Source organism: Xenopus laevis, chromosome 4S (genome assembly GCF_017654675.1).
Source record: "Xenopus laevis strain J_2021 chromosome 4S, Xenopus_laevis_v10.1, whole genome shotgun sequence".
NCBI lineage: Eukaryota > Metazoa > Chordata > Amphibia > Anura > Pipidae > Xenopus > Xenopus laevis.
In genome coordinates, this window is record NC_054378.1 from 132,649,773 (window position 1) to 132,662,262 (window position 12,490).

Here is a 12,490-nt window from a genome sequence, read left to right on the forward strand (position 1 = left end):
TCTCCCATAGGCCAAAATGGCAATTCAGCAAGTTTTAGAAGGAGAATCAGCAAAGTCAAATTTTTAAAGAGACAGTATATGATAAATTTCGAAATTTTTAATTTTTTTTCAAATTCGAGTGGAGTTTGGACTAGTCCCCAGTCGAAGTACACAAAAATAGCTTGAAATTCAAATTTTTTTCATTTGAAAATTCACCTCGACCTTTGATAAATGTGCCCCTCAGTATTGCTATAGAGTGTCCAACTATTGGCAACGTTTCATTTGGTCTTCATTTTTCTATAATTTGATGCCTTCATTTGACTCTTTCAAATGACCCCAGAAACAATTTCTCTGTGTGGCTACAATTTTATTGTTACTTTTTATTACTTATCTTTGTATTGAGACCCTTGTGTTCAGATCTCTGTGGCTGCCGGATATGGGCCCCACTTTACATTGTGCACTTACCTCTGACCCCCACACAAAGGGTCCCCTCAGTCCTTATTGGCTCCGTATTGACAATCTATGTTGCTAAGTGTCTCCATGAACAGGAACCTTGTGATGAGCATGTGAATAGCACTGACTCTAGTTCTCAGGCAAATATCACGTGTAGCCTCTTTGGTCCGGCAGGGAAAACATTGGGCGACAGAATCAGACGGGTGCTGAGTAGGTGAAATTTATATTGGAAAGTTGCTTCCAAGTTCTTTCATTATGTGAAAACCATTTTTAATTCAAAGCTGTCGGGGGGGGGGGGCACAACTGCTCCAGGAATGAGCAACAACAGTGTCATTGTGGTCACACAATCATTTACATTTGCTCCTCACACAACAATTAGTTTCATGATGTCACTGCTGTGTACAATGTGTATGCGACAGTCTGATTCTCTTCCAGCCATTGATGCATCTCCTTTTCATATAATCACTGGCAGCTTAATCCCCCAGCATTCCCTTGTGTCAGCGGGGGGACTTTAGTCATCAGAAGAGGTAGAAGGGGAGAACTTGCGCCAGATTCACCAGAAGAGGTAGAAGGGGAGCACTGGCAGTGGCTGCTGGTTGCACAGGAGAATATTAGGACTATTATTTATATATTTTTGGTGTTTTCTTACCAGATCAGCCATTGCAACGCCAAACTCTTCAGCGGTCTGACCTGCTGCAAAAACACGTTGGCGACTATGAGCATCAAGTTTTCTGCACCCACAATGCAGGTGAGAAACTTTATGGACAATACATTTACTTCCTTATAAGCTGCAAAATGATGTGTCCCAGCTCTCCCTGTAACAACCCTTTCCCTCCTCTAATCTCATTGGCTCCCTCCTGTCTGCTGGGAGGAGCTACTGGTGAATAAAGCATCCGACCCTTCCTTGTACCTATCTAATGTATCAGCCTGTACCCCTGATTCACTTCCCAGCTCTCCCTGTAACACCCCTTTCCCTCCTCTAATCTCATTGGCTCCCTCCTGTCTGCTGGGAGGAGCTACTGCTGAATAAAGCATCCGACCCTTCCTTGTACCTATCTAATGTATCAGCCTGTACCCCTGATTCACTTCCCAGCTCTCCCTGTAACACCCCTTTCCCTCCTCTAATCTCATTGGCTCCCTCCTGTCTGCTGGGAGGAGCTACTGGTGAATAAAGCATCCGACCCTTCCTTGTACCTATCTAATGTATCAGCCTGTACCCCTGATTCAGTTAGACAATTCCACATCTTCACAGCTCTCCCTGTAACAAACCCCTTCCCAATATTTAGCTGGAACCTCTTTTCTTCTAATCGGAATGGGTGACCTTGTCAGCTGGAAAGACCTACTGATAAATAAATCATTAGAGAGATTATTATATGATCCCCTTATATATTTATACATAGTTATCATATCACCCCTTAAGCGCCTCTTCTCCAGCGTGAACATCCCCAATTTGGCCAGTCTTTCCTCATAGCTAAGATTTCCCCTTTACCAGCTTAGTTGCCCTTCTCTGTCCCCTCTCTAATACAATAATGTCCTGTTTGAGTGATGGAGACAAAACTGTAGGGCATATTCTAGATGGGGCCTTACCAGTGCTCTATACAGTGGGACCCCCTCCTCCCGTGACTCTCTGCCCCATTTAATACAAGTCAAGACCTTATTTGCCCTTGATGATGCTGACTGGCATTGCTTGCTACAGACAAGTTTATTATCTACAAGGACTCCAAGCTCCGTCTCCATTATGGATTTGCCTAGTGCAGTCCCATTAAGGGTATAAGTGGATATTGTTACATCCCAGGTGCAGGACTTTACATTTATCAACATTGAATCTCATTTGCCACTTAGCTGCCCAGATTGCCAGTTAGTCAAGATCCTGTTGCAAGTGCCACATCCTGGATGGAATTAATTGGGCTGATAGTTTTGTCTCATCTGCAAACACTGATACATTACTTACAACACCCTCCCCTAAGTCATTAATGAACAAGTTAAATAAAAGTGGCCCCAATACTGAGCCCTGGGGGACCCCACTAAGAACCTTACTCCAAGTAGAGAATGTCCCATTAACAACCACCCTCTGTACCCGATCCTGTAGCCAGTTTCCTATCCATGTGCAAACGACTTCATTAAGCCCAACAGACCTTAGTTTAGAAAGCAGTCGTTTGTGGGGCACAGTATCAAACACTTTGGCAAAATCCAAATAGATCTACTGCCCCCCCCCCCACTGTCCAGCATCTTACTTACCTCATCATACAAAGCAATCAAATACGTCTGACATGACCTATCCTTCATAAAGCCATGCTGATTGCTGCTCATAATGACATTCACTAGGACAACATTTTGAATGTGATCCCTTAACAAGCCTTCAAATAATTTGCCCACCACAGATGTCAGACTTACTGGCCTATAATTGCCAGGCTGAGATCGTAATCCCTTTTTAAATATTGGAATAACATCAGCTTTTCTCCAATCCGTAGGCACCATACCAGATGACAGTGAATCCGAAATCAGAAATAGGGGCTGGTCTAAAACTGAACTAAGCTCTCTTAGAACCCGGGGGTGTATGCCATCAGGCCCTGGAGCCTTGTTTACATTCATTTTTATTAAAGCTTTATGAATCATATCCTGAGTCAGATTTGTAGTTATTAAATGCTTTTCTCTTCTTTCCTATTAACTTCTTTACTCCTGTATTAATCCCCATTTGTTATAAACGAAGGTACTGTGTAACTTGTAGACGCTATATAAAGAAATGATGATGATGATGATGATGATGATGATGATGATGAATACACAGAGAAGCTGATTTTGCATTAGCAGCTACTGTATATTGCTGTATTAAAAATGACACAATAGAAATAGTGAACCCTATGGGGGAAATGATTGCTCTGTTGTTTCCTTTGCAGGATATTCTGGTGCCTGAGGCCTATGAGTTTGAGCAGTGGGAGCCCGAGGGAGGAGCCTCTGAGAGCCCAATTACTGCTGTTGTCCCCAAGTGGAGAAAACTCACAACACTCGACCTGAGCCACAATCATATCTCCAGTATTGATGATTCTGTTGTAAGTCACTCTCCTCACTCTATGTCCTCTGTATCACACTCACTGCTGTTAAAGGGACAGTGCACCCCCCATTCAATGTCATTTGAATTATTTGAGCTGATGCTGAACATACTTTTTGCCAGCTGTAATTAAGAAACATCAATTGTTTGTAAATGTTTCCACTTATCAGGGCAAAAAGCTTAAAGTGGACCTGTCACCCAGACATAAACATCTGTATCAAAAAAGTCCTTTTCCGATTAAACATGAAATCCAAATTTTTTTTAAATTAAATTATTCATAGCTGTTGTAAGCTCATTTAAACATCTCAGCTGTCAATCAAATATTACCTGCCCCTCCTCTATGCCTTAGGCAATTACTTTCACTTTCCATTCAGCACTTCCTACATGTCACTTCCTACAAGTCACCTCCTACATGTCACTGCTCTCTCCACATTCCCCCCAATCTCTTCACCATTTAATTGTGTAACCAGGACATGGGGATGGACATCAGCTCCCCCATTCCGAGATTATACAAAACTTGCCTTAATAACAGTGTCCCACAATATGGCTCCTGCCTGCTTGTTATAATTATGAATTTCCCAGACTGAAGGAAACAAGATTCAAATCATTTATGTAGTGTAATTATAGTTAATTTTGCTTGACTAATGTGATAAAATAGGATTTCAAATAATTTTTTTGGTGACGGGTCCCCTTTAAATTACAAGTAAAGGTGGCTGTCGCCAAATGAGCGGATCTTTCCCCGATATGCCAATTAACGAGCATGGCTATTTCGGGGGTAATCTGAATGTTCGGCCGTATGACTGAAAGATCAAATTACGATGCGCAATGGCCTCCGGCGGGATCGGTCGGGATCCAAATCAAACCTGTCAGATCGACTAAACGACCGATCTCCGCGGGACGAAAGATGTCGGCACTCTTCACATATGCTATGTGATCTGGGCCTCACCATGTGGAGCAGTAGAAAGGTGGGAAGTCCATGTACTGGTCCTGTTGCTCTTTACTGTATGGGACTGATGTCACTTCCTTCAGTTACTGTATCTCCTTCCTGCCCTTTTCTCTGCCCCCCCATTATCTGTTACTGGCATCATGTAGTGGGATATGTGGGGGGCATTGGGCATAGCCATTGGGACTCTGTGTTTTGCCCCTTCTATAGGAACTGCTTCCATTGCTCTGTGCCGCCTTTATAAAAGACTTTGCTGCCAATATAAACCTGATGCCCATAACGACTGCATGAGTTTAAAATAAAACCAGTTCTCTCTTTCTTTGCAGAAACTAATTCCTGAGATTGAATACTTGGACTTTAGCCACAATGACATCTCTGCAATAGACAATTTGCAGGTAAATCTAAACGTTACATGAACCATAGCAAGTGCCCCAACACTATGCCAAGCATGACACTAAATGGTACAACCATAACACACACAATACATCCTATATATATATATATATACAGTATATATATATAAAAGAATATATTTACATACAATGGGAGTCGTGTTTCACAAATACTTTTATCCAGACGTGTGAAAACATGAAGACAAACTGTGTGTCTGCAGCTCAACAGGGGCCTTGAGTCCAGCATTGCCCCATTTTATATTGTAGACTTCACAACCAAACACACAAAGATGTTAAAGGCCTTATAAATTGTATACAGGTACGAGATCCATTATCCAGAAAGCTCAAAATGACAGGAAGGCATCTCCCATAGACTCTATTTGAAGCAAATAAGTCTAATTGTTAAAAAGCCATTTCCTATTTCTGTGTAATAACAAAACAGAACCTTGAACTTGATCCCAACTGAGCTGCATGAATCCATATTGGGGGCAAACAGTCTCATTGACTTTTTTTTAATATTTAAATAGATTTAGCAGACTTTAGACATGAAGCCAAATTACAGAAAGACCCCTTATCCAAAAGCATTCCTTATCCCAAGCATTCCAGATAATGGACATAGCCAGGTACCTTGGGGCCAAGAGATGTATTCAGTGCTATTAGAACTGGTGGGACGGAGATTTTATAGAAAGTTCTGTGCTGATGAGGGAAGCCCCTGACAGAGAACTTTCTGCACCAAGAGAACCCGTGCAGTTGGGCTGCACTGGGGCAGACAATAACCCCCATCTTGCTTTTTCCAACAGCACTTGTACAACTTAATTCACTTGGATCTGTCCTACAACAAACTGGCGGACCTCAATGGCATCCACACAAAAGTTGGGAATATCAAGACTCTCAGTCTGGCTGGGAATGTTCTGGAAAGTCTCTGCGGTCTCAATAAATTGTATTCACTTGTTAACCTGGATCTAAGTCATAACAGAATTGAGCAGGTGAGTAGTAACAGCCTCGTACATATTGCTATTAAAGGGGAAGTTCAGTAGTATTCCAAGTTCTAATTAGTCCTCATTTGTGGTTAAATATGTACATTTGTGTTCAGCAGCTTTAAGGCTTGGAATGCCAAGTACCGTGTGGTTGCTACGGATTCTTTGCACTAAAATAAGTGTTTTTAAGCAGATATACATGATGTAAATGCCCCTTCCACCCTCCCATGAATGGTAATCTGCACCTTTTATTGAATGTGGTGGAATATGATTGTGTGAGGAACGGGGTAGAAATGTTATTACTGGGTATTTCTTTAGGCATTTCTTCTGTATAAACTGTAGCAAAAGGAAACATTGTGCTTTTACATTATAAGGTGGGGTGCAGTGTGAGTTTGATACACAGGGGGGCTTAATGGTGGAGCAGAGGCTGCAGAAGCGGTTACAAGTTGCTAAGGAGTTAATATGGCAGACTTGCCACCAGGACTGATAGCAGTGAAATAGACGCACCAGTAGTAATATGCACATTAATATACGCCCCCTAGTCATTAACAGAAAGACCCCCTGTCTTACACTGATACACCTTTGCAGCCACCCCAGTGATACATCTTTACTGTAGGCACCCCCAGAGTGATCCATTGATTCAGCACAACAAATAGACACCAAGAGGTGACCCATTAATGCATCTGATAAGCACCCACAGAGTGATGCACCAATAAAGGCAAGTAGGGTGCCACACTTATGCCAACACATTAGGCCAACAGATGAATTCATTATGCCACATTGTCATGTTTATATTTCTCAATTGAGAATTTATGTGAATAATATTTAATGTATTGGGATTGTATGGAAGACTTTGTTTGTTTGGATTTGTTTTTTAGCTGGAAGAAATAAAAAATATTGGAAGTCTCCCGTGTTTGGAAAATGTTCTCCTTGCTGGGAATCCATTGACCATCATTCCAGATTTTCGGACCAAAGTTCTTGCGCTGTTTGGAGACAGAGCGTCTGAGGTGAGGCCTGCTCCACTGTTACACTGACCATAGGCTTTGGCCAAGGGAGTAATAGCCTGACATGTACCCAATAATCCCTGGCACTGAACTAATGCCACATATTCCTGCTGCAAGCGGGCAAACTGTGCCAGTATACTGGCATTCTGTAACATTTTTACTGAGAAAAGATTTTCACAGGGTTAAACACAGAACAGAAATGGGACATCTTTATAATAAATCTACATGTTGGTATACTATAGTCCTCTTGTAAGCAAGGAACGTCTTTGCAAAGCAAAACCTTTTTGGTTCAATAGAAGCGTTGGTGTTGAGGTGGGTAAGAAAAGACCTGCTTTTAAGGCTTTCAAGTTATCTGGTACAGCCGAATCATTTATAAGCTACAAGGAGGCCAATAAATCAGACAAGCTAAAATAGATATGATGGTAGAGTGACCAAAACAATGTGGGAAAAGGTGTGTTTTCCCTTTAAGTTCTCCTTAGTGGGAGAGGTAGGCACCAGAAAGGGTGTTCATAAAGAGAGAATAGGTTCTTTGTTTAAAAGCTTTGGTGGCCAGTTCCTGGAAGCTGGAGTATTCTGGAAAGAACAGGCAAGCCAGGTACTCCGATCCAGTAGTCCAGCTCATGGATTAGCGCACACCTTCCATAGGAAGACTGTCCTGTGGAAAGGTATTTAGTTCTAGTGAGGCTGTTAGGAAGCAGGAAGGACACCTGCCTGTGTGAGGAACTCCCAGAGGGGCTGGGGGTGCCATTTGCCACTGCAGGGTGCAGAGAGAGGAGACCAAGTGACAGAGGGTCTGTCTGTCTGAGCAATCCCCCAGAAGATTTGTGAGTACAGGGGTGACCCCTACTTATGTGTTTGCTTACTGATAGTCCACAAGGGGCCCAGTTTAGTAAGGGAACTCTTCATTTGTGAAGGTAGCGCCCAGTTGGCAGGATTTATTTTTATTTGTTTTGTATCCTGAAATGGTCACCCCTGTGTGTAAATAAACTGCCTTAAAGAGAAGAGAAGTGTCTGTTGTGGATCCCGCAGCTTACAATATGTATAAGGGTATTGCTGCAAGCAATAAAAATAATCCAAAAATATGTTTTAATTATGTGCATAGTAAAAAAAAAAAAGAAGCAGGAATGGGTGGGACCCTTGATATCAGAAGAGGGTCAGCTGATTGATGAGAACAGAGAAAAAGCAGATATTCCGAACTGTTATTTTTCATCTATCTACACAAATGTGGAACCAGTTAATAAAGGGTTCCTTCTTAATAGTCCCAATTCTAGTAATACAATTAATGATGCATGGTTCACACATTAGGAAACATGTTACATGTTAAGATAAACAAAGGTCTGTGACCTGGTGGGATTCATTCCAGGGTACTTAGAGAGCCAAATCATTTAACTTAATTTTTCAAGATTTTTGAAGAGATCTGGCATGGTGCAGAGAGGCTGGTGAATTGCTAATGTGACGCCGCTATTCAAAAAGGGATCCTGTTCTCAGCCTCAAAACTATAGGCCATTTAGTCTGACATCAGTGGTAGGAAAGCTTTTTGAAGGGGTATTAAGGGATAAGATACTGGACTTCATAGCAAATCATAATACTATGAATGTGTGCCAGCATGGTTTTATGTGTAATAGATCTTGCCAGACTAACTTAATTTCTTTTTATGAGAAGGTGAGCAGGGACCTGGATTCTGGGATGGCAGTGGATGTGATTTACTTAGACTTTGCTAAAGCATTTGATACAGTGTCACACAGAAGGTTACTGGTTAAATGAAGGAATGTTGGCCTGGAACATAGTATTTGTACCTGGATAGAGAACTGGCTAAAAGATAGACTACAAAGAGTGGTGGTAAATGGAACATTTTCTAATTGGACCAGTGTTGTTAGTGGAGTACCGCAGGGCTCTGTACTAGGTCCCTTGCTTTTCAACTTGTTTATTAATGACCTGGAGGTGCCATTGAAAGTACTGTTTCTATTTGTGCAGATGATACTAAATTGTGCAGAACTATAGGTTCCATGCAGGGTGCTGCCACTTTGCACAGTGATTTGTCTAAACTGGAAAACTGGGCAGCAAACTGGAAAATGAGGTTCAATGTTGATAAATGCAGGTTATGCACTTTGGCAAAAATAATATAAATGCAAGTTCTACACTAAATGGCAGTGTGTTGGGAGTTTCCTTAAATGAGAAGGATCTTGGGGTCTTTGTAGATAACAAGTTGTCTAATTCTGGGCAGTGTCATTCTGTGGCTACTAAAGCAAATAAAGTTCTTGTATAAAAAAGGGCATTAACTCAAGGGATGAAACATAATTGTGTCTCTTTATAGGTCCCTGGTGAGGCCTCATCTGGAGTATGGGGGCAGTTTTGGACTCCAGTCCTTAAGAGGGATATAAATGAGCTGGAGAGAGTGCAGAGACTAAGTGCAACTAAACTGGTTAGAGGGAGGGAAGAGTTATATTATGGGGGGAGACTTTACAAGTACATTAGAGGACATTATAGACAAATAGACATTATAGCAGGGGGCCTTTTTACCCATAAAGATGATCATCAGACCAGAGCCCCCCTTCAGACTAGAGAAACAGAAGTTTCATTTAAAGAAACAGAGTAGGGGGTTTATCATAGAGAGGTTGGGGGGTGCACTGCCAGATGATGACGTGATGCTTCCTTTAAGAGAGAGGCTGGATGATTTATTGACAAGCAGAATATACAATTACAAAATACAATTAATATAGATTTTGGTTAATATAGTTCAGACTGTGTAGGTATAGATGCTTCATTTGGAGGGGTGAACTTTTTCAACCAAACATAACTATGAACTAACAATGTAATTATGCTGCTTCCATATTCCCCTTCCTTATTCTGATGTCTGTACAGAGTAATGAAAAGATTTTGCTTCATCTTCCTCCAAAAGCCCTTCATAGAAAAGGAAACTTGGGGTGAGGTTGTGATTGGGCTGAGATGATGTGGGGTACAGTATTTGTAGAACAAGATAATCCAGTAATGGCAGAACAGGCCTAGGAAATCTGGGCTAAATCCCAATTGCAAATTTCTACCCCTTGAATAAAACATTGTTTGACTCCTGTGGGTGCTCAGCCAAATAAGTTTTTCCCTTACAGTAACAGCCTACTGGGATGACATTGAGTGGAGTCTGGGGGTCCGGCCGTCATTGCTACGAACTCTTATGCTGCTCTTGGCTCCACAGGGGATTCCAATGTCATGGATTTGTATTGAATTGTGTTTGTCTCCATTAGTGAAACCAGATCCAATCTACTCATATTTATCTTTAAAGGTTTGTTTGGACAGTACCACTACCACAGAAAAAGAGCTGGACACAGTCGAGGTGCTAAAAGCAATTCAGAAATCAAAGGATGCAAGGAATAAGCTGGCGACTGGGGATAAGAAGGTACGATTTCTAGCACTGAAGAAATCTCCATTCTCTTGAGAGTGTTGCAACTTAAGTATACCTACACCCATACCTACTCCCATGCCTACTCCCATGCCTACTCCCATACCTACTTCCAAACCTACTTCCATACCTACACCCATGTTTATACCCATGCCTACTCCCATGCCTACTTCCATACCTACATTTTCCGAAAAATCTCTTGTGTCCCTAATATATGACCTATGTTGGGGAACATACATGTTGATGTCACGGTCCACAAAAATAGACAAAGAAGTACTGAATCCGTACAAGACATAAAAAGTCGACCAGGAGGAGACTCCAGTCTCTTATGTATTTTAACTTGGATTATTGTTGTAATTGGATTATTGTTCTGCAAAAACCATGCTAATTGTGTGTCAATTATTTTTAATTCGAGTGCCTCAGACACCAATTTTTGTATTTTAGCCTGGATATCAAATAGCGGATCATTAGTTTGGGGTAGATAGGTCGTGGCATCCGACAATTATTTCTTTAATATAGGACACCTAGGACACCTTGTCCATTATAACAACTGCTCCACCTTTATCTGCTGATTTGATAACCAAAGTGTCATTTTGTCTTAATTCCTGTAGGGCTTTGTATTCATTGGAATTCAAATTATAGGGAATCAAATGAAAATCACCTTTCCTTTACTTAGTTTCTAATGTTGCAACATCCTGTGTTACATTCTTCACAAACGCATCAATGAAAACATTATCAACAGTGGCAATAAATTGGCTAGGTTGTTTTAACCCCAAACTGCCTCCAGAAAAAGTATTAACTGGGCTTAATGGAGTATCCCTACTTTCATCACAGAATTGAAGCTTTAACTTAATATTTCTAAAAAATCGGCAAAGTTCTAAGTCCAATTCAAAGAAGTCAGGGCGAGCAACCAACCCAAAAGATAACCCTTTCAAAAGTACCTTCTCCTGATCACTTGTTAATTTGGTGCTGGATGTATTCACCACCATTTGGGTCTGCCTATTCCCATAATTACACCCATGCCTATTCCCATAATTACACCCATGCCTATTCCCATAATTACACCCATGCCTATTCCCATAATTACACCCATGCCTATTCCCATTCTTACTCCCATGCCTACACTCATGCCTATTCCCATACTTACACCCATGCCTACTCCCATGCCTACTCATTGCCAGACCCCACAACTCATTTATTATGCATTGGGCAAAATGCAAACTGTGGGTGCAATGTGACCTGCATGCTTCTGTGCTGTTTCTCCTTAAGGTCAGTCCTTTTATAAAGTGCAGGATAGGGGACTATGGGGGGCATAAGGTGTAGGGAAACTGTATTTGCTCCCCCCCACACACCTATTGTAAGCACTAAGGACAGGGTTTTCCTCTGCCTGCCACTTCTCTGTCTCTTGCCCCACTACCCTCCACTCCAGGTTTCTGGCAACCACTTTTCAAAACATCCATCTCTGTGTTTTATTTAACAGTTGCTTTATTCTCCTCGGTTTAAGTCCTGTGACTTGGACCTGTGCCCTCTCTGCTTCTCTTGCCACCCAGCTTGTACCTTCTGCCCATACTTCCAGTCCATTCCCTGTGTCTGTTCTCCTGCATGTGCCTCTCGCTCACTTTGGCCTTTTGTCTCATCTCTTTCTTCCTAATACTCCTTTATACTAATAGAAGCCATTGTCCCTGTCTCTAGAGGCTTCCACAACATCCATGTTCTGTGCCATTGACTGCTCTTGTTAGGAAACAGGGACTCTGAACTATGGCCGTCATGGCTCATGGAACCTATGTAACCCTTGCCAGCACGTTTTACACAACAGAAACAACAGATCCCTTTACTTTTGTGGGAGGTGGTACTGACATAGTGTCAACATGGTAGATTGGGTTCCCTACCCATGCTATAGAATGGAACATACCAAGCAAGAACTGTGCCATTTTGTAGAGCAGGGAAGAATGTAGTGAGGTAGAACTGTATCTCATGAGGAAGACTGTGATGGTGTGGAACCACATCTCATGAGGATGACCGCACAAAATGACTTCAAGTACATCTATTATATTATTGGAAAGAGAGACATTTCTGTAGAATTGGGTCTCACAAGAAAGAGTTCAGCTTTGTAGGACTGGGTGTTAAAACAAAGAATGGCATTCTGTTGGTATTGTCTCATAAGGAAGAACTCAGTTGGGAAGAACTGGACCTAACATATAGTTCTCTGTCTGGTAAGGAAGAGTCTCATTGAGTCAAGTTGTATCTGCTATGGAAGACTGCCATTTCACCTCTTCTGTTCATAATTCAGAAACTTGTT

General features: G+C 41.7%; 1 protein-coding gene across 4 annotated transcripts in view; it reads left to right on the forward strand.

Annotated features, from left to right (window-relative positions):
• Positions 1–12,490, forward strand: part of nisch.S (nischarin S homeolog) — a 56,910-nt gene that overhangs the window by 11,416 nt on the left and 33,004 nt on the right. For all 4 annotated transcript variants that reach the window (XM_018240910.2, XM_041591101.1, XM_018240911.2 and 1 more), the window contains 6 exon segments: positions 1,085–1,180; positions 3,330–3,482; positions 4,751–4,819; positions 5,617–5,802; positions 6,672–6,800; positions 10,075–10,188. In XM_018240910.2, the coding sequence (XP_018096399.1) occupies positions 1,085–1,180; positions 3,330–3,482; positions 4,751–4,819; positions 5,617–5,802; positions 6,672–6,800; positions 10,075–10,188 (747 nt within the window).